Source organism: Ammospiza nelsoni, chromosome 21 (assembly GCF_027579445.1).
Source record: "Ammospiza nelsoni isolate bAmmNel1 chromosome 21, bAmmNel1.pri, whole genome shotgun sequence".
NCBI lineage: Eukaryota > Metazoa > Chordata > Aves > Passeriformes > Passerellidae > Ammospiza > Ammospiza nelsoni.
Window position 1 is genome coordinate 10,661,007 of NC_080653.1, and position 22,221 is coordinate 10,683,227.

At 56.5% G+C, this 22,221-nt stretch overlaps 2 protein-coding genes across 3 annotated transcripts in view; one reads left to right on the plus strand and one right to left on the minus strand.

The window, feature by feature from the left end:
• The first annotated feature begins 2,467 nt into the window (after nt 1-2,467).
• Nucleotides 2,468-14,726, plus strand: DUSP14 (dual specificity phosphatase 14). Its single transcript, XM_059487131.1, has 3 exons — nt 2,468-2,619; nt 11,315-11,411; nt 12,740-14,726. The coding sequence occupies exon 3, from the start codon at nt 12,841-12,843 to the stop codon at nt 13,435-13,437; it is 597 nt and encodes a 198-aa protein (XP_059343114.1). The 5' UTR covers nt 2,468-2,619; nt 11,315-11,411; nt 12,740-12,840; the 3' UTR covers nt 13,438-14,726.
• Nucleotides 14,727-15,693: 967 nt separating this feature from the next.
• Nucleotides 15,694-22,221, minus strand: part of SYNRG (synergin gamma) — a 36,357-nt gene continuing 29,829 nt past the window's right edge. For both annotated transcript variants that reach the window (XM_059486959.1, XM_059486958.1), the window contains 3 exons: nt 20,853-20,963; nt 20,296-20,331; nt 15,694-19,390 (listed from right to left, as the gene is read on the minus strand). In XM_059486959.1, the coding sequence (XP_059342942.1) occupies nt 19,259-19,390; nt 20,296-20,331; nt 20,853-20,963 (279 nt within the window). In that variant the 3' untranslated portion in view covers nt 15,694-19,258. The remainder of the gene's footprint in view (nt 19,391-20,295; nt 20,332-20,852; nt 20,964-22,221) is intronic.

The following is a 22,221-nucleotide window of genomic DNA, read 5'->3' on the forward strand; positions in this document are numbered from 1 at the left end:
ACAGGCTCTCCATGGCCACATCTGCATGCATGCATGGATGGATGGATGGATGGGAGCAGGCTGCCATCCATCCATCCATCCATCCATCCATCCATCCATCCATCCATCCATCCATGCCTGCGTGACCCTGAGCACACCCTGCACGGAGCAGGGCAACACCCTGATTAAGATAATTGCCCTAATGACCAGCTAATGGCCCGTGGTCGGGCGCACGCTTCGGGAATGTGCCGGGACCCACCGGGCAGAGCTCACCCCAGCACAGCCAGGGGCACCTGCCAGGCTGGGCTGGGCAAGCTGAGCTCACAGAGTCACGGAATATCCTGACCCATCAGCACCAGAGCCCAATCCTGGCCCTTCCAAAGCCATCACCCCCAAAGGCACCATGGGGTGTCTTCGGTCACCACTTGGAGCATCTTGTCCCTGCAATCTTCAGAACTTTTCCAAGAGATGCAAACACACATAAAGCTCCTGGCAGAGTGCAGGTTAAAAGCACCAGCATTAGAAACACCTTTGTAGTTGTGTGAGTAGCTAAAAACTGCCCAGGATGAGCAACTGGAGATGTGCAAGAGCCTTTTCCTCATTCGGCAGTGGTGAGGGGGAATGAGGGGTGTAGATGCTTGCGCAGGGAATCCCACAGGCTGCCACTCAAAGCCCATCCTCGGCTCTCCCTACGCTGCCCGTGGCCCATAAACACCCCCAGGCTGCCCTGCCAGGGCTCCGAGCCCCCAGCTCCGGGGGGACACCCCGAGGGGACACCCCGGGGGCTCAGCCGTCTCTCATCATCTCTCAGAGCTGTGATCACCCCGCGATCACCCGGGATTCATCCCTGCCCTCCCCGAGATGGTGCAGCTCCAAGGAAGGCAGCAGAACTGATGCAACACGGAGGCAAAGCAAACCTCGAGCTTGGAGAGCCAAACCCCTCACATTCTCATTTTTTTGGCCTTTTGAGGTTTTCTTAATTTGTCTATTTTTGTTCCTCGCCCACCTCCGCGCGGAGTGTGACGCGAGCCCTCGCTGGAGAGGCAGGGTTTTAAGGGAGAGCTCTGGCTGCTATAAAGCAGCGAGGTTCTTGGAAAAACAGCCTCTGGAGCAATAAACAGATTTGGAGCGGAGGGCTGTGAGGGACGGCTCCATCTGGGCTGCTGAGTCATGAAACCTGCCCGAGCGAGATACCAGCCGAGGGCTCGGGCTGGGGGAAGCTTCCTATGAGGGATTTGGGCTATTTCAGTCGGAGCGTGCGACAACAAAACCAGAAAGCGAACAAAAGCGGGCTGGGGTGGCCACGCTTCGCTCCGGCAGCCGCGGGGTTAAGGCAGAGGCTGCCCTCCTCCTCCTCCCACCTCCTCCTCCTCTGCCAGTGCCAGCCTTGTCCCGTCCCTGCCATGGTGGTGAGGCAGTGCGAGCAGAGCCCTCACCTCAATCCAACAGTTTGCAGCCGGAAAAAACTCTGTGGCCCCTGTGCCGTGTGGATCCCCTCACCCAGGGCATCCTTCCTTGGGAATCCCAGCCCGTGGCATCCCTCCCTGGAGATCCCCATCCCTCCTTGCGGATCCCAGCCCATGCCAGCTCTCCACAGGAACCTGAGCCCACCCTGCCCTGGCCAGGGTACGGCTGGCCCCAGGAGGGTGCCACAAGAAGCCCTGGGAGCCTCAGGACCACCTGGCATTCCTTCACTGTGCTCCCAGTGTGGGGAGGAGCAGCTTGGCATGTCCTGAGTCCCAAAACCAGGTTCCTCTCTCTTTCTCAGGGCTGGCCCCCTCCCCAGTGAGGACGCATTGAGCTGAGGGACTCTTGGCAGATCCCCATCCCAAAAGGGACCCCATCTTGTCCCCACACACGCTGGCAGGGTCCCCATGGGGACATGGCATGTCCCATCCCTAACAAGGGATGTCCTGGGCTCTGCCACATCCCCACAGGCTGTCCCATCCTCACCGAGACCCTGCCACATCCCTGTGCCCACAGCAGCCACCTCTCCCTGCCATGTCCCTTCACTGACTTCAACATATCCCATCCCCACAGGACACCCGTCATGTCCCCACTGAGGTCCCCATCATCTCCATCCCCACAGTGATCCCATCACGTCTCCACTGAAACCCTCACTTGTTCCCATCCCCACGGGGCCCCCACTCATCCCCACACAGTCACATCCCCACACAGAGAAGTCAGATCCCCACCACGACCCTGATGTGCCCCACAGGATGCTCCATTTTTCCCCTTCCCCACAGAGACCCCGTGTTTTCTCCACACTGACTCTCAGCCGTCCCCAGCCCCACAGGGACCCCGTGTTTTCCCCACAGTGACACTCAGCCGTCCCCATCCCCACAGGGACCCCGTCATGTCCCCACCGGGGCCCCTTTTCCCGTCCCTTTTCTCGCCCAGGCCGCGCGGGCCCGGCGGCGGCGGCGCCTTTAAGCGGGGCCGGTCTCCCGGAGCCCCCGCCCGGGGGCCGGGCCGGGCCGCCCCCCGTAGCCTGGTAACGGCGGCTCTGCGGGCGGGGGCGGCCCCGGCAGCCGCGGTCAGGTGGCACCGCCGAGACGGAGCCGGCCGAGCACGATAAAAGTCCCGGCCCGCCGCCGCCACGGCCGCGAGGGAGCGCGGAGCCGCCGCCCGGGAGCCATGGTAGGGACGAGCCGGGCCGGGCCGGGCCGGGCCGGGCGGGGGGAGCCGGGGCGCTCGGGATGGGGGGCCCGCCGTTCCCCGCTGTGTTCGCTGTGCCCAGCCCGCCCCTCTCGCTTACGGTGCCTCCGGAGGGGCCCCGGAGGGCGGGACGGGACGGGACGCGGGGAGGCTGCGATCCCCGGCGGGCTCGGGGTGCCGGGGCTGTGCCGTGGGACAGCGGGACGGGGCAGCGCTGCCGGGGCGCCCCGGGGAGCGGGACGCGGCAGAGATCGCGGTGGGAGAGCGGGGGGCAGCTCCGAGCGGCACCGGAGCAGCCGCGGGCACGGCTCCGGGGGCTCCTCGACGGGGAACGGAACCAACCCCAGCACGGGCTGTGCTGTAACAGGGCTCCATCCCCGCATCCTGCCTCGGCCCCCCCCTCTGGCTGCTGCCCTCGGCACCCCAGCTCGGCATCCATCCCTGGATCCCCCGGCTCCTGCCCTCGGCACCCCAGCTCAGCATCCATCCCTGGATCCTGCTCTTGCCCTCCTGCTGAGGGCTCCCATCCCTAAATCCTGCCCTCGGCACCCCAGCTCAGCATCCATCCCTGGATCCTGCCCTTGCACTCCTGTTGAGGGCTCCCATCCCTAAATCCTGCCCTTGCTCCCATCCCTAAATCCTGCCCTTGCACTCCTGCTCTGGGCGTCCATCCCTAGCTCCTGTCCTTGCTCTCCTGCTCTGGGCATCCAGGCATCCACCCCTGGCTCCTGCCCTCGCTGCCACCCGTGGCTTCTGCCCTCCCCACCCCGGCTCCCAGGGCAGCCCGGTGTCCCCAAGCCCCGGGGGTGCCTGCAGCTGCCCGGCCTCACATCCAGCCCGGCTGCATGCACGGCCCTTGACTCAGCTCCGGAGCAGCTGCTTTGAGCAACACCGGTAATCAATGAGTGGCATTTGGCTGTAGGGAGATAGGGCAGGATTCTAACCTGTTCGACTGGGCAGCAAATGAGCCTTTTATTCTGGAGGCTTGAGTGTTGGCAGATGCCTTAATATCATGTTGCAAGTTCAGTTTATCCCTAATGCCCCTGCCTCAGGAATGGTGGAGGATTAGCACTGGCAAAACACTGTTTTCCCTTCTGAGACACCGGATCAGCTGCCCTTCTCTGGCAGGGAGTGCGTTCCTCCCCCAGGCCTCGCTGTAAACCCTGGTGTTTGCTGTGTTCCCGGTGGCTGGGACGGGCTCTGTGGCACTCTGGTTCCCAAGGAATGGGGAGGAAGGATCCCTCATTTGGGGGACGCGTGCTGTTCCCCTCTGGCACAGAGATCCGATGCCACGGCTCGGCTGCCGTGACCCTGGTGAGCGTCAGGGGAGCAGTAATGCAGCAGGTTTTAATCAGTTTGTGCCTGGAAGGTGTGAACGTGCAGCTCTGCCTGTCCTTCCTGCCCCCGAGGGCTCGCCTGGGTCCTGGACAGGGACACAGATCCCGGGTTCCTGCAGGAACAAAGGTGAAATCCCGGGGATTTCATCCAAGCCCTCGCTGCGGGCTCTGCTCTGGGCTCTGGCACTGCTTCCTCCTTGGTCAGGGCAAGATGGAAATTTGCATTGCTTAATCCAATACCTGACCCCAGCTGGAATCTCGGAGCTGGAAAGCCAGAGAGCTCACGGTGCTCTAGTGCTGGAAACATGTGGGCTGTGGGGGAAATCTGCCTGAGCCTGGGAGGGAGCAAAGGGGTGCAGAGCCACCACAAAAAAAGTGTCAGGTTTGTGTTCTGGGAGCCAGAACCAGCTTTGTCCCATGGAACCAGCACGCCTGGGCGTGCAGGGAAAGGCTGGGAATGAGGAGTGGGGAAAAGGCACCTGGGCAGGGCAGTGGGGCCTGGCAGCACCACACACTGACCCCACCAGAGCCATCAATTCCAGGCTGTTCACCAGAGCAGCCTTCCAGGCTTCCTGCCACCCCTGCAGGACTGTCCTTCCAGGGTGGTTTTCCCTGGAAGGGAGGGGTAACACCTCAAACCAGCGCAGGAGCCTCTCCCAGCCCCTCCTCTCCAGGTACACAGCACACACACACCCATTTATCGCTCCAAAAGGACATTCTGAGCAGCCATAACATGCAGGGAGTGCTCTGGCATTCGGAAATAGCTGAGGAATCTCTGAACAGGAGCCCCAGCTCCCTGGATGCTTGGGAATAAAGCCAGGAACTGGGAGGCAAAGGCACTGCCCACCCTTCCCGGGGCACCTGTGGTGCAGGCAGTGCGTGGGCTCAGCTCACACAGCTACTCCCCTGCTTTAAAAATAGCATAAAATTATAATACCCAGGCAGGTTTGGAGTTCCCAGCAGGAAGGATCAACAGGTGCTGCCACAGCCACCCCTAGGCCAGATGGGTCAGCGTTCCCAGGCCAGTGAGAATTAATTCTCATTTATTTTCACCATCCCACCCCCCAGTGTGGTGGGTCTGCAGGTCCCTCCCTTTGGGGGCAGGAGTCCTTCATGGAGGAAATGTGAATTTGCACAGCATCTCTGGAAAAGGGAATTCCCCCAGCCTGGAGCAGCCAGAGGGGCCTCCTGGCAGCCGAGGGGTGCTGCCCACAGGGGAGGAGGCTCCAGTGTAAACTCCATCTCCCCGAACTGGTTAAAATGGGCCTCTCTGCCTGTTACCCGACACAACCCCAGGGGTGTGCTCAGGGCTGACCTCGTTCCTCACAGCTGCTGTGGGCACATCCCTCTGCTCCCGGCCTTGGGGAGCCTGGGCAAGGCTGGGCAGCCCCTGCCCGCCAGGAGTGCCTCCGGAGGGGAAGGTGCCACCATCGGGTGCCAGCTTTGGTCCCCCCTGGAAGCCAGGCAGCCGAGAGCACGCAGCAGTTGGCGCTGGCCCTGGAAAAGGCCCGGGTGAGGCCAGCACGGAGGCACCGAGCTGTTTCCAGGACACGTTGCAGAGAATTTGCAGCTGCCTTCGATTTCATGGGCTCTGGGGTGGGCTGGGGCAGAGCCCCACGAGCAGCAGGCACAGCCCTGGGCCCGGCAGGGTCACACACGAGCAAGCACACCAGGTCCCTGTGTTTTGTTCTGCTAACAGGGAAGAGATTGTGTCCCTCCTGTCAGCTGTGACCGCGCAGGGCACGGCTCCGGAACAAACAAGGCTCCATCTTGCAGCACCCTGTGAGCCAGAGCCAGGCCTGGGTCTGCTCCCTGAACGTGCCCCCCATCCACCTCCCCCGGGTCACACTGGACACGGGGAGCAGGGCGTGGAGCTTTCCCAAACTCCACCTGCGATCCAGATGCCATCAGCTGGCGCTGGAACGATCTGTGGCGCTCCAGAGGAGGCGGCGTCGCCTCTCAGGGCTGGAAAACAGCCCTCAGTGCTCAGCCCAGTGGGGAACCGATGCTGCACGCCCCTGTGAGGATCCCTTCGTGCCTCCTCACAGCTTGGGTCTGGATTTTAAAGCATTTCTCACAGTTCTGAAGCAGGATGCAGGTGGCCACGCCACTGCCCCGTGCTGGGGGAGCCCCGTGCCCCAGCCAGCAGCACACGGAGCCCGTGGCTCTGGAAGCACAGACGTGGCGTTTCAAGGGAAGATGGTTTGTTTTTCTTGCATCAAATCCTCTCGCTGCTTGCTGAGGGAGGCTTGTCCTCAGAGCAGAGCGAGCGTTTATAAATACCAGCGTGCCCCAGGTTGTGCCCGCTGCCCATCTCGCTCTGTCCCTGTGGCCAGGAGCCCTCCCTGTGGCCAGAGGTTTGGCTGTCAGCTGGCAGGGCCCAGCTGGAGAGGGAGCAGCGCCTGTTCCTGCTGTGGAGGGGATGGCTGCATGGTAGGGACCATGGCAGGGTGACAGGGATCCCAGCAGGGATCACAGCGTGGCCGTGGGCAGCGCCGCTGTCCCAGGAGTTGGTGGCAGTGTCAATCCGGAGCTGCTGCCCTGCCTGGCAGCCTGGGACCCTGCCCATGGCACCAATGGCATCCTCCCTCAGAGGAGTGCTTGCAAAAGCCTCACGGCCCATATTTCCTGCTGGGAGCATGGCGGCCAGGGAGGGATTTGGGCTGGCAGAGCACTCAGACACTGCTCAGCCGGGCACTTTGGGCTGGGTTGGAGGCACCACCCTGAGCCTGGTGCCAGCCCGAGGCTCGGTGCTGCCATGTGGGAGCAGAGCGCGGCTGTGGAGCGAGGCAGGAGGCAGTGGGTGAGCCTTGCCAAGCCCTGGGACGCAGCAGTGTCAGCTGCCACCCCTCTGGAGGCAGCAGGCTGGCATTGCCAGCAGGCTGGGACAGGCTCCTGTGGCACTGCCAGCCCTGCAGGAGCTGCCCTGGCTCGGGGGGCAGGCAGGGCTCTGTGCTTGCAGACCGAACTGCTCGCTCTGGGGTCGTTCAGCTTCCCAGAGAGCCCAGGGTGCCTTGTTGTGCGTTTTGGGCGCGATTCCCCTTTTTGTGGATCCTCTGGGAAGTTACTGGTGTGTTCTGGCAAGCGCGGGGACTCAGCTGTGCTGGGAGCTGCACAGGCAGCCAGGCCTGCTCCGAGCTCCGGGCAGACAGATTATTATCTTGATTTAACATCTGACAGCTCCCATCCTGCTCGGAGAGGCCGGCCCAGGCTGCCAGCAGCAGCAGCCGGGGGTTGGTGGCAGCATCCTCTGTCTCAGCCCAGATCACCCCGCCTGCTCCCCTTCCTCCTTTCCCGTTCCAAACGGAACCACTCGACCTTTCCACGGTGAGGATGTGCTGATGGCTCTGACCCACGCCTGTAATGGCTCCAGGAGCGCGACCAAAGGCAGGAGAGCAGAGCCAAGCGCTGGGAAGAGGAGCCGGCGGCTCCCACTCGATCTCTCCCCTCCCGGCTCTGCTTTGGGCTCCCTCGGACTCAGCACAAGCAAGCCCTGACCCCAGAATGGCTGCAGTTTGTGCCGTCTGCTGAAATTTATTTGAAATGCCACTCTCCAGGACCATTTCTGCAGCAATTTGCTGTTCAGGCTGGCTGGGAAGAGCCCTGAGCAGGCTCGTTCATTCAGCGCCGGCGATATTGACTCTTCTCTTTACTGCAGGATTAGAGAGCATTTGTCATCTCCAAAATGAATAACTTTTCCTCTCCTGGGAGGGGGGAGAAGCCTTGCCTCAGTACTGACATTTCGCACACCCAGCCCAGAAATCTTCTCCAAATCTCAGATGATGATCTGGGAATTAAAGCAGGGGCTTCAGTGTCTCTGTTCCCTGAGCAGAGCAGGGCCCACCCTGCACTAAACCTGAGCTCCAGAGGGAGGGAGGCCTGGGGAGCTCTCACCTGTCCAGGTAGCAGCCCCTGGTTGTGTTCCTGCCACACAACGCAACAGAAACTCAAGTGCCCCAGGGACGAGCCACAGCCTCAGCTCTCAAGGCAGAGGAGCTGCGTTAAAAAACAAACAAACAAAAAACCAAACCCTTAAAAATCAGAGCAAACCGCCCGGCAGCACCAGAATAAGAAGGCAGAAGCTCAGACTTGCCAACTCATTGTCTAGAGCCCGACCAGTTCTCCCTCCTGTCCTGGAGATCACAGTACTCCACTCACAAACTCACCCTGTTTGTCATCTGAGCTTCCAGAGGTGTTTTCAAGTCTTTCTCAGGAGGTCCAGGAGCCAGCAACGCTTTCCCGTGGGAATTCCAGCCTTTGTTAACAGGACTGCCTTCCCAGGAACGAAAGCAAGAGAAACAAACTCCAGCTGTTGCAAGATTTGGAGGAGCAGAGCCACGAGCGTTGCCGGCAGCCACCTTTCCAAGGGGCTGCACCACCAAAAACACCCAGCACGGCATCGGGATCGCTGCACTGCTCTGGAAATCCTCTTACCTGCAAAGGAGCTGCTCTGGGGCCAGGAGATCCAGCCCAGGTGGGACACAGCCAGCCTTCCATGGGAGCAGCTGCCCGGGCTGGGCACCTGCCTCTCCTCCTGACACTGGGGAAGCACAAAGCTCAGCCTGGAGTGCAGCAGGAGCTACACCTGAGAGCTGGAGACCCTGGCTGCAGGATGAGATCCAGGCTGGACGGGGCTGCAGAAGTGTCCCCTCACCATAAACCCGAGGATGGTGCTGGCCAGGAGCGCTGGTGAAGGACCTGGAGGCTTTGAGGAGCAGAGTGTTCTCCAGGCTGTAATTAGTCACTGGCTTCCCCCACCCCTGATTATGCAGGGGAGGGAAATGGCAGAACCCACCAGTCTGCCGGGGAGGGAGGAGGCTGCTCCAGTCCTGCCCCTGCTGCATCAGGGTCCCCCTGCCACCCCAGGGTCCCAGCCCTCCATCTGGGCACTGTCCAGGCTCGACACATGGACAAGACCAAGGCACAGTCTGGAAAGGGATTTACTGTGGGTCAGGGCTGCTGCAAGATTAATTAATTCATTAACTGGAGTCAGTCCAGAAAAGGAGGATGTGATGGCAGGAACACCTGGATGCCAACAGCCCACTGTTCTCCTGGAGGACCATCTGCAGCCTCTGGGGATGTCAGGCCTTTGCAGGAAACCCCAGTGACATTCCAGCTCCTTTGGAAAACATTTCCAGTGCTGCTTTGGGGACAGTTCTGGCTCCAGCACCCCGGGGCTTTGGGCTGCTGTGACTGCCCAGCCTGTGCCAGCACTCAGAAACCCCAACCAAGGAGCAGTGGGAGAAGAGCTGGTGTTTTTATTTCACATGAGGCACTGCTCCCTGGCTGTACCTGGCAGTGCAGAGGCTGAAGGGGCAGCGGTGCCCCTCCCTGTGCCCTGCCAGGAGCCCCTTGTGCCACCAGCCTTGCCATCACAGCCACGCCAGGCTGTGTGAGGGCTTTGTTCCATCTTCTGCCATTTTCTCCTTTTTTTTTTTCTGTGCTCAGCAACGGCTGGGGAGAGGCTTTTCATTCCTTTTCTGTTCCTCTGCCCCAGCACAATGAGGGGAGGGGAATGGCCGCCTGAAGAGCGGCAGCGTTGGATTGCAGGGGGTGCGCTGGGGCTGTGCTGGGAGAGGCAGAGGGACTTTCATGGGGGCACAGCAGGAGGATTTGGGGCTGGGCAGGAGGGATGTGGGTGCGGCCCTGGGGACAAAGAGGGATCTCCCAGGATCACAGCAGGGCACTGGGGTCAGACGGGAGGGATGTGGGTGCAGCCCCGGGCACAGGTGAAGGCTCACACCTGCGAGCCTGGGGGAGCCAGAGCTGCTGCCAGCGCAGCCCCTTCCATGCCCAGCTCCCTGCTCAGCAGCAGCTGCTCAGCCGGGTGTGTGTGGGCAGCAGCGTGGCTCTGTCACATGCCTGAGCCAGCAGCCACAGCCGGTGGCATCGCAGCAGCTCCGCCGCACGGGAGGGACGTGGTGCCCGCCCTGCTGTGCCCAGAGCCGGGCGCTGTCACCCCCAGGCACGGGGCTGTGGGCACAGCAGCCTTATCTCTCGCTGCAATAACGAGATTCTCCTCCAAATATCCCATCCTCCTGGCTGAGAGCTGCTCTGGCTCAGGGGGAGCCGTGTTGGCCATTCCGAGCCCCGGGGATACGTGTGTGTGTGCCTGGGGTGTAACAGGTGGGACAGAGCAGCTGTGGCTGCCCCTGCGTCCCTGGAGGTGTCCTGGCAGGCTGGATGGGGCTGGGAGCACCCTGGGATGGGATGGGATGGGATGGGATGGGATGGGATGGGATGGGATGGGATGGGATGGGATGGGATGAGCAGGTGTTTGCTGCCAGTGCAGCAGCCCCAGTTTGCAGAGCGAGCCCAGCCTGTCACATGCAAATCCCCGGATAAGTTCCTGCCTGCAAACAGGAACCACTTTATGGAAAGCAGCAGAGCCCTTCCCAAACCACTCCAGCTCCCCCAGGAGCAGCTGGAGGCTCTGCCTTGCCCAGAGCTGCTTTGGGGTGGCTCTGCTCTCACCCAGCAGCGTTTCCCAGGGGATCCACTCTGGGGGCTTCTGGGGAAGGAAGGGGATGTTGGCCCCATCCTCAGCTTTTTGGGAGCACGGTGCTGTGGCTCTGGCATCAGCTCTGCCCCTTCCCATTCACAGGAACAGGGGGTCCCTGTGGGTGGCATGGGCACCATCAGAAGGGCACAGACCTGCCCCAGCTGTCTGGGCTTGGGCAGATGCTAAAGGAGACATTAGAGTAAATCAATTACTTAAATGACTTCTGTGCCAGCCTCAGATTCCTCAGGGCTCACGGTGATTCTGAGTGCCGTATTGGCAGGAACTGGTGACATTCTGGTGTTGGCAGCAAGTGCCACCCTGAGTCCTCATCTCTCGGTGGGGAAGCTGTGGTGCTCTCTGCCAGTTCTTGGGCACCCCTAATCAGATCCAGCACAGCTCCCAGTACAATCCATGCTGTTTGGGCACCCCTAATCAGATCCAGCACAGCTCCCAGTACAATCCATGCTGTTTGGGCACCCCTAATCAGATCCAGCACAGCTCCCAGTACAATCCATGCTGTTTGGGCACCCCTAATCAGATCCAGCACAGCTCCCAGTACAATCCATGCTGTTTGGGCACCCCTAATCAGATCCAGCACGGATCCCAGTACAATCCATGCTGTTTGGGCTCCCCTAATCAGATCCAGCACGGATCCCAGTACAATCCATGCTGTTTGGGCTCCCCTAATCAGATCCAGCACGGATCCCAGTACAATCTATGCTGTTTGGGCACCCCTAGTCAGATCCAGCACAGCTCCCAGTAAATCCATGCTGTTTGGGCACCCCTAATCAGATCCAGCACGGATCCCAGTACAATCCATGCTGCTTTGTCTCCCCAGCCCAGCGTGGGACACTCTCCCTGAGCCACCCCAGCCCCAGCAGCCCCGAGCTCCGCGGTGCCGCGCCGTGACCGAGAGCAGGACCTTGTCACCAACTGTAAGTGCCCAAACCCTCTGCATTGTCAGTGAGAGCTGACAGAGCAGGGATATCCCCTGCTCACAGAAATTTATTCCTCTGGAAAAACACCCTTTTCCTTGCTGCTGCAGCTGGGTGGCTGCACTGGGGGGAAGCTGGGCACTCGTAGCTGCAGCAAAAGCCTTGTTGGGGCAGGAACTTTTGCAGCTTCAGGTCCACAGCTTCAGGAGCTGCTCAGGTAGCTGCCAGCAGGGAAGAGTCACAGGGGAGGCCACGTTGTGCTCATTAAGTTTCTGTAGCACAGAGCCAAAAATCCACTGGCAGCACCACCAGCCACTGCTGGGACCTGCTGGTGCCTCCCAGAGCATGGCATGAGGGCACACAGCTGAGGGCAGGGGAAACCACAGCCCTTTAAAGGACCTCTTAACATAATTAGGAATTCTGGAGGGGCAGATCCCTCTCCCCAAGGCCCTGAGCATCCCAAGTCCCCTCAGCTCTGCCAGTGCCACCAAAGTGGGCTCAGAGGTACCTGGGCAGGGACTCCCCAGCCTGCACAGACTGGAGCCTTTCCCGTGCCCTTCTCCAAACAGAGAACAGGGACTGGCAGATTATTGATGCTCCAGGGCTCATCCCCTTGCCTGCAGCTTCTCCCTGGCTTTGGAGGTGCCCCAAAGGAGCAGGAGGGTCAGAGCAGGGACCCTCCAGGCCCGTGTGGCTCTCACAGGTGATCCCAGGCCTCTGCCAAGCATTAGTCAGGCATTAAAGCAGGACAAGAGCCTCCCCTGTCCCAGCCTCTGCTCTTGGGTTTTACTCCCAGCTTCTGACATAACCAGGTCACTGTTTCCACACTTCCCCTGCCTCTGTGAGAGCTGATGACTGATGGGGATGGACGTGACTCACCGCCTTTCCTAATGAGCGACTTTCCTCTGTTTATGTGCTTTGGCGGGGCCTTTCCTGCACCTAAAAAGGAGAAGGGTGGCACTGGGGAGAGGGCAGCCTGCTGGAAATTGCTGGCATCTGCTGTTCCTCACCATCGCTTTGAACTGTGGCCAGCTGTGAAGCTGCTGTGTTTAAGCATGGAAGAGGTGTAGCTCATCCTCCACGGCTGAGATGCTGTCCGGGCCCACAGGTGAACCCTTGACGAGTAATTGGAGTTAATTAGGCTGAAGATTTTTTTGTTACTATCTGTCCAGGCAGTGCCTGGGGGACGGCAGTAACGAGCACCGTGAGCCCGGCCCCACATTCCCCACGGAGCCGTGCCAGGCCAGAGCGGGGCGAGCTGGGCTTTCCTGTTCCCTGGCACAGGTCAGGGCCAGCTCCCCGCTCACGGCCTCCCTTGTGTTTTGCAGTGACCGAGCAGCGGGAGCTCTCGCTGTCCCGCCGCCAGCGGGCCAGACAATCCTCCCTTGGCTCTCTCCCCATGATGGAAGCCTGAGCGCCAGGATCCTCCATGACCTCCAGAAGCCACAACTCCCTGCCGAGAACTCTGATGGCTCCGCGGCTGCTCTCGGAAGGCGCCCTGGGGGGCATCGCCCAGATCACGCCCTCGCTGTACCTGAGCCGGGGCAGCGTGGCCTCCAACCGGCACCTGCTGCTGTCGCGGGGCATCACGTGCATCATCAACGCCACCATCGAGATCCCCAACTTCAACTGGCCCCAGTTTGAGTACGTCAAAGTGCCTTTGGCCGACATGCCCAACGCGCCCATCTCGCTCTACTTCGACAGCGTGGCCGACAAGATCCAGAGCGTGGCGCGCAAGCACGGCGCCGCGCTGGTGCACTGCGCCGCCGGCGTCAGCAGGTCGGCCACGCTCTGCATCGCCTTCCTCATGAAGCACCACAAGGTCTCCCTGCTGGAGGCCTACAGCTGGGTGAAGGCGCGGCGCCCCGTGATCCGGCCCAACGTGGGCTTCTGGCGGCAGCTGATAGACTACGAGAGGAAGCTCTTTGGCAAGACCACGGTTAAAATGGTACAGACGCCCTACGGCATCGTCCCGGACGTTTACGAGAGAGAGAGGAGACCCCTGATGCCTTACTGGGGAATTTAACGGGACTGCAGAGGGGAAACGCGAGTTGAGCAGACTGGAGATGTTCCCTTCTCCTTCTACAGCCAACTTTGGTTCTCTACCACACAGCAGAACCTCAACTCTCACCTCACTAACCCGCAAGGCCAACGATTCCCTTCGAAGCATTTTTCTTATGGGGATTTCCCATCTGCATCTCTGATTTAGTAAATCCGGGTCTCATTATAAGTTTATTCCTTCCATAAAGCCTCCATATTTTTTTTCTTTTTTTTTTTTAGTCAGTTTATTAGGATCCTCCAGGGAAGGGCCTGAGAGGCATTGGGCAGAGTGGATGGCCCAAGTACGCTTCCTGCCTCAGTAGTAGCCTGGATATTTTGTTCTAGCTTGTTTGCTTCCTTGCACAACCCTGTAGTGGCTCAGGAGCAGCACCAGCGAGGCCCTGCCCCACAGCAGCAGGTTTTCCAAGCACCAGGGAGGCAGGAGCACAGGGGCTGTGGTGCTGGTGCTGGTGATTTCTTTAACATCCGTAGTGACTCTCAGTATATAGTGTTTGAGACCTTTAGTCAGCTCTTAATCGTATTCAAAGTTAGGGGGAAAAAGGGAAAAAACAAACAAACAAAAAGATTGAATCAGTCCGTGTCGGCCACAAGTAAAATAAAAATTGAGCAATTCAAATCAAATAAATACAAGATCCTTTTTCACTCATTCCATGCCAGGGCAATAGTCCTGGAATACACTTCAACCACTGGAAAATGCTGGTGTGTTCTGTGGGTGGAAAGTTGACAGATCTTGTCCAGATGTGGCTCAAGGCAGAAGCAGGAGGGATGAAGCCTCTGGGGCAGCCAAAGAGACGCTCAGGAACGTGTGCATGGCCCTGCCAGGGCTGGGGTGTGTGCCAGCATCCAGCAGCATCCAGCAGCCAGCCCAGCCCTGGAGGGGCTCAATCCCCTGGGCTGCTCAGCTCCAGCTCCCCTCAGGACCTGCCTTAGCCACTCCTGCCTCTCTCCATTCCGTCCTCGAGGTTATGCTGCACTCCAGGGCTGCTCCTCTCTGTCCCCAGGGTGGTGACAGAGGCCTGGCCTCGCTCAGAGCGTGCCAGGAGCCACCCCAGCCCCAGCCCTCCCTGGAGAAGCCTTGCTGGTTCCTTGGAGTGTGGCTGGAGCCCAGGAGAGCCCCTGGTGCTCCTGAGAAGGCACCAGAGCTTCTGCGGCCTCTGGAGGAGGAGGAGCAGGCAGAGTGCTGCGATCGCTGTCTGATTTCAATGAGATTCTATACTTGTAAAAAAACCAAAATCAATAAAGATTAAACCAGAACATGTGTTGGTTTCCTGTTCCAAACTGTGCTAGTGGAGCTCCAGCAGCAGCCTTTAAACAATTGTGCCTGAAGGATGTTTTCTGCTTTTCCCAGTGAGTTCTGCCCCACTGAAATAAAGGTGAGGTTTGCCATCGGGTTCCATGGCTGCATCCCAGTTCCAGTGGCAGGCAGACACACAGACTCATCTTCCAAATTTATCAGAGTTAAGCTTCAGCCAGGGAAATGGTAAGTGAGGAACTAGAGAGTGAAAATCAGGATTAATCACTGGTCTGGAGATGTTCCAACACATGACATTTTACAGGGAAAAAAATGCTAAAAACTGAAATCTGCTCACAAAATTTAACTTTACCTAAAAATGGGCAACGTAGGGTTTTACAGCATTTCTGGTATTAAAAAATATAAGGTTAAAAATTCTCCTTTGAATTATTCTGTAGATTTTATGCACACACTGCCCGAGGAGCGAGGGAGATGCTGATGTTCAGCCAAGAAGGCACCAAAGGCTGGCTCTAAACACAAGGGAAAGTTAGACCCATAAAAAGTTAAATTGCCTAATAAAACACATGAGAAAACAATTCACCTGAAATCCCCATTCATGGTTATATTACACTCTTAGTGCTTGTGGGAATTTCACTGCAAAAGCTCCTCTTGTATTCACTACAGCAAAAGATTTTACACAAGTGTTTTCCCCCTCAAAATCCAGGTTTTTCTCCATTCTCAAATCCACAGAAACCAAAGAAAAGAGAGCTCTGGTTTAGCTTGGATTGCTCTGAGCACACCCCTTCTCCTGCTCCCCACAGGCTTTTCCAAGTGGTATCTAAATCATCTGAAAATATATTTTATATCTTCCAGTATTTGGTGAGACACCTTTCCCATCCCAGCCACAGAGCAGGGTTTACTTACATTATGATATAAATATGATATAAATATTTCAGCTTCCCAGGCCGGTCAGATATGAAACAAGCTTTTTATTGAACACCAGGTTTGAATCTCAACACAGGATTTATAAATCATTGCAGGAATTAAGGGAGTAAACAAGGTACTAAAGTCAATTAATAACACTTATTCTCACTGTTTTTAAAATATCAGCAGCAACTCCGGCACAGCACAAACCCAAACAGCTCCAAATAATAATCACAAAACCACTTCTGGAAGCAAAATAACATTTGCCCAGAGGGCAGGAGAAGAATCACAATAGAAAGAGAACTTTTCTGATTGCTCTCCTTCATAAAATTATGACATTCCTATTTTAACACTGAGAACTGGAATTAAATACAGGTGCAGAATCAAAAGCAAATCCAAAGCAGCAGTTTGTACAATAGCAGCTTTATTGGAAAGGCAGGTTTTGTTTCAAGTTTATGGTTCCCAGTGCAGCTGCCAGGGCTCTGAGCAGCCCTTGGGTGTGCAGGGGCTCCTGCTCAGCCTGGGGCTGAACCTCAGACCCTCACCCTGAGCCTCTGCAGGGATTCAGGGCAGGAGCTGCTCCCACCAACCCAGCCTGGAGCAGCTGCTGCAGGGGGAAAGGTCTGGAATGAATGGTGAGGGCAGGGGGTGACAATGCCAGGGCACAGGTGACATCCCAGGGCTGCAGGGACTCACAGCCAGCACCAAACCCAGCCAGGAAAGGTCTGGAATGAATGGTGAGGGCAGGAGGTGACAGTGCCAGGGCACAGTGACATCCCAGGGCTGCAGGGGGAAAGGTCTGGAATGAATGGTGAGGGCAGGGGGTGACAGTGCCAGGGCACAGGTGACATCCCAGGGCTGCAGGGACTCACAGCCAGCACCAAACCCAGCCAGGAAAGGTCTGGAATGAATGGTGAGGGCAGGGGGTGACAGTGCCAGGGCACAGTGACATCCCAGGGCTGCAGGGGGAAAGGTCTGGAATGAATGGTGAGGGCAGGGGGTGACAGTGCCAGGGCACAGTGACATCCCAGGGCTGCAGGGACTCGCAGCCAAACACCAGGAGGGAAGGCAGGGCAGAGGCTGGAGCAGCCCCAGCACCAGGGGGAGCTGCCAGGGCAGGAAGCACCAGGAACACAACGGGGCTAAGCCATAAATACATTAAATAACCAAGCAAATAAATCCTCAGAGCTGCAAATGTACACACGGAGACAGAAACCCCACTTTGCACAGGTCACGCCAAGGCAGCCCCTTTTTTCTAGCTAAAAAAACAAATAAAACCTCATTTCTCTTCTCCAGTGAGAGAATCCATGCAGGAAAAGGAGTTACAGGTCTGAAATCGGGCCCAAGCAGAGGGAAGGCAGTGGGGGAAGGTGGGCTGTGACAATCCTGTCACCTTGGAGACAGCTTGGAAGGACATTGGGCTCTGGCTGGCAGCAGCACCCGAGGATGCTGAATGCTCCAGTGAGTCACTGGGATCTGCAGCTGATCCTGCTGTGCCAAGCCTCCATCCAGGGATCTCCCTGCAAACCCTCCCTGGGAGCAGCATCCCAGCCCCACGAGGACAGGGATGGTGTCACCATCCTGCAGTGAGCTCTGCTGCAGCTGGAATTGTAAATGTCCTTCCCTTTTTCATGGGCCAAAGGACACGAGAGGGGCTGACCTGGTGACAGGTGCTGAAAAACCAGCTCAGAAGTGCCCCTGTCACAGCTTCACACCATGGCCCCTTATTTGTGGCATCTTCTTTCAATTAAGGGGGAAAAATCCTCTCTAGCAAAGTGCTGGGGAGCTGTGGTGGCTGACATAAAAATCCCTGTTCCCAACACAGCATCCCTCAGCACCAGCCTCTCCCTGTCCCAAACTGCTGAGGGCACAGCACCTCACTGTGCTGCACAGCAAGGGCTGCGGGCACAAGCTGGGCTGCTGCAGCTCCTTCCCACCTGATAAAACAAAGGGAGAGAAGCAAGGAGCTGTTTTCCTGCATTTTTGGAAATTGCTGGGCAGGATGTGGGAAGCAGAGCACGGGAACTCTGCCTCTGGATCAGCTGGAGCTGCAGGCACACGGGGCTGCATTTCATGAATGAGCTAATTTGAGGCAGCAAGGAGATTTATTGTAACTGGTGTAAGGAAGGAGCCAGACACCTCTGAGCCAAGATTCTTTCATTTGGCCTAATTAATAGTTTCGTATAACTAAGCCTGTTTGTTTTTTAAATACAAAGCATCGTTTTCCTCATTGTAATTTCTGTTTCAGCAAACAACCACAGGTCAGTGTCAGGTACTGGTAATGGGGGCAGGATTAGCTTGGAGAGGCTGGAGGAAAGGAACAGATGTGAGAGGCTAAGCCAAGGAATTAAGGAGAGAGTTGCACCCTATGGACTTACAGCTCACTTCATTCCCTGCAGCCCCAGACAGGGGGTGGGATGTCTCTTGTAACACCATGAGGCTCCCCCAGGTTTAAATCCTGTAACCAGCACTCCATTGCCTGCACTGTCCTCTGGATACTGGATCTGAAGGAGGAACCAGGTACTTTAGATGCACAGGTGACTTTTAGTGAGAGCCTGTAACACAAACCTGTCCAGAGAGGCACCTACAAAAGCCACAAACCAGCAGGGACACAATGCCTGTTCAAACACAGCTTGCTGAGACCACCAGCTTCCAGGGCTGATTCCCTCTGGCTGTTCAATCCCACTCCCTGCTGCAGGAGCCAGCTGTGAGTCACAGGAACACGTTGCTACAGGTAGCACAGACTGCAGGATCACACACAGCCACCCCATCCCAGCAGGAACAGCATCTCCACAGCCAAAAAAGGGAAAGAACCTCCAGAGCACAGATGTGCTGCATCAGCAGAGCACAGCTCCCAGCAGGGCTGCAGCCACACAGCTCCCAAAGGGTCAGGAGAGACAGAACCCTGCCTGGAGCTCAGCACAGAGCCAGGGAAGTTTATCTGTATTTACAACAAAGACTGGAGTTTGAAACTCCAGCTGCCTGCACTACAGAATGCACAGAGCACAGGGAAAATTCCAGCAGTTTTCCAGTCCCACCCTCCAGCACTGACCAGTTCTGCATCCAGCACAACTTCCAGCACAGAGCAGTGCAAGCACCAGCACCCAGCAGCTTCTCCTGAGTCAATAATTCATCCTGCCTGGATGCTGTGTGACTCATGTGCTGTGATATCACAGCAGCAAATACTTAAAGAACATCAAGGTCTGGGTCCCAAAAACGCTAAGGAAAAGATTTGCTTGCAAATGCAGACTTCAAGTATGACAGTGGTTGTTTGTATGCAAACCAGCCCAGCACCCCGGGCTCTCAGGGAAGCTCCATGCTGGCCTCTCCCATGCACAGCTTTGTGCACATGGTTCCCAGGCTGCTTTTGCACAGGATAACGTTTGCATCCTCACAAAGACTGAAATGCCACTCTTTTGTTTCTTTATGCCATACTTTATATTATCCAGTTATTCCTGAAACCTTGGCCATTACAGGTGAACTCTTCCCCATCTGTAGCAGTAGCAGGCTTTAATCTGTTGATTTTTGGACCAAAAATCAACCCCAAAGGTTTGAAAGGCTGGCCTCCAGCAGAGCATTACCCCAGGTGCTGCAGGGTGAGCCCAAGGCTCCACCTGCAGTGCAGCTGCTCTCAGAGCAGGTCTGGCAGGATGAGACCTGGGGGTTTGGGCTCCACACAGTTGATCCAGAAGTTGGCACAGCTGGCGTGGTACTGGTGCCCTCCATATGCCAGCTTGAAGTTATCTGTCTCAGAATTAAAGGCCTGCAAGAAGAAATGAAACAAGTGTGACAGCCTGATCCCCTCCAGGGTCCAAACCCAGGGTGGGAAACAGCCCAGGACTCTCCCCTGAGCTCCACCCCATCAACTCCATCTGATTTCAACTGCAGGAGGACAAAACCTTCAGCCATCACACCTGAGCCAAGCTCCCCCTGCAGGAGGGAGCCCTGGAGCTAACTCACCTTGTTCTGCACCTCCTGCTTCTGTTCCACCTCCCCACCAAAGGGGAACCTTGCCCTGCTTGCCAGCAGGCAGCTCCCGCACTTATTTCCCTGGCTCCAGCCTGGCTGAGGGTTAGGCAGGTGCAATTCTTGCTATTAGTGTTATTTCAGGTTGAATTTCATCTGCTTCCTCCTGTTAATTGAAGCTGCCTTACAACAGGAGCCTCTGTGAAGCCATGAGCAGGCTGAAACCATCTCGCTGTTTGTTGCTAGGAGATATTTTCCAATGCCTCACAGCTCCCTATTTAAAAAAAAATATCCCAGCCCTGCTCTCCACACCCTGGATTTCCTGCAGAGATTTCTAAAAATGCCACAGCCTGCCAGACAAAGGCAAAAGTCAATATTCCTAGCACAAAGGCCCTGAAATCCCCCCTCTCCTGCTAGAGACACCCGGGCAGCACAAACTGGGGAAGTCAGGGATTTTGTGGCACACAACAGGAGGAGCACAAGCCCAGAGAGCCGGGCACAGGGCACAGCATGCAGACACACAGGGAGAGGCTCTGGGGTGTGTTAGTTGATCAGATCGAGAGTTAACGGCCACAAAACACGACTGGAGCAGAGGATTAATGATTGGTACAACTGAAATGACAGCTGAGAGCCCAGCAGCACCTCAGCCTTCCACACTCAGGAAGAATGAGTCTAGAAAGAATGCTTTTTACAGGTTCATACTTTTTTGGGAAGCTCTTCCACAGGTTTCTCTTCTTTCTGAAATAACGTTGAAACCAAAAAGAGTCAGGAAAAGTGCCTCTAGGTTTAACTGGCTGGCACAGCTCTGCACGTGTCCTGGGAGGCCCTCCCAGCTCTGCTCCCCTCTGGTGAGCCATCTCATGAAGAAAAGTCATTAAAGGATTTTTATTTGTTAAAAAATATGTATATTTTTTTAAATCTTAGTATGGCAGTTTCTTGCCCATTACGAACAATTAAACTCAACCCTTCCTCCACAGCTTGGTCACACCAGAGCCCAAGGAACTCTGGATATTCCATTATAGGATTTTATTGAGACCCTTCTACAGCTCAGAGTTTACAAATTGTAACCAGGAATATTTTTTCAATGCACCCATCCCTGGAGGTGCCCAAGGCCAGGCTGGACAGGCTGGCACAGTGGGAAGTGTCCCTGCCCATGGCTCTGGGTGGGTTTTAGGGTCCCTTCCAACCCAAACCAGTCTGGGGTTGTACAAACGGAAGCCCAGGCTGTAAATTCAGGATTTGCAGCAGCACACACTCACCTTGCTCCTGGAATCCACGTTCAGCAGACACACCCCACAGGCAAGGTCCTGCGCGTTCTTGATGCCCGGGCGCAGCATGCAGGAGGAGAAATCCAGGGAGTTCTCATCTGGCTAAAGAGAGCACACAGCAGCTCTGAGCATTCCCAGGGCCTGGGAAGGTTTCAGACACCACAACAAAAATCAGTGAGCACCAAGAGCCAGGGTGTCACCTGGCATGGCAGGGTGACACCACCAGGAGGGATCTGCCATCCCCACCAGCACCAGTTTACAACACTCAAAGCCTTCAAAAAGGCCTCAAGTACAAAGGAAGGGATTCCTGAGCTGCACATTCCCCCATCCAAAGGGGAAGGAGCCCTGGGAGCTGGGGGAAGGCAAACAGAGGGTCTGCAGGTGTTTGTGCAGCTGTGGGCAGGTGGCTGCAGCAGGGCTCATTGTCCTCGACTCCCTGGGATTGCCTCAGCAAAAAAGGGCACCTGGTTTTCTCCTTTTGGGTTTTTTTTTTTGAACCTACAATATGGCAGAGCAGTACAAAATGGGATATTAAGGTTAAACAAACCATGGAATTCAGCCACCAGGCACACACATGCTCAGGGTAAAGAGAGGCAAAGGGTGGGAGAATAAACCTGTAAATAATAAATTATTGTGGTCACTTTTCCAGTGCTTAACCTCACATTTCAGCCACAGGATAAATGATCAATTAAAACACTGCACAAAGATGATATAAAACCGTTCAAATTCTGCATTGAAGATAGCAAATAAAAACAATGATTAGAAATGCAAGGAACTTTAAAATGGTGTGATCCCAGACCATGTGTGTCCTAATGCCCACTGTGGGTATGCTGCTCACACTGCCCTTCTGAATGGCTGCAGAGGAACTGAAATCCTGAAAAAAACCCTTTAATCTCTGAGCAGATCAATCAAATTAATAAAGGCACTCTAATATTTGTTTACCAAATGCATGAGTGAAGCAAATGAGAAGGTCATCCTGCAATTTGCTGTGAAAAACCACAAGGCTGTGCATAAAATTACCTTGTAACAAAATCCCTTAAAAGATAAAATTAACCTTTCCAAGAGCATGCCTGGGAGCGGGAATCCTTCTCTGCAGTTAATTGGCATTTCTGCATCACTCAGGATCCTGCAAGAGCAGAGGTGTGGGCTCCAGCCTCCCAGTGGGGAAGAGAAGCAGGATCAGGGGGGATTTGGGGAATTAAGGAATCCTGGTTTGTGTAAGCTCAGCCGGACTCTGGTGCAGGTGAGAATTTGCAGCTCCTGCTGTGCTCCAGCTGCAGCCACGAGCCAGGAGCTGCTGTGGCTCAGGGAACACAGGGCCAGGCTCTGGACTTCAGTAATCCCTGCGATCTTCCAAGGA

Bases quoted from the DNA above. Each gene is read 5' to 3' on its own strand.
- DUSP14 (XM_059487131.1), top strand. From the start codon at position 12,841: ATGACCTCCAGAAGCCACAACTCCCTGCCGAGAACTCTGATGGCTCCG.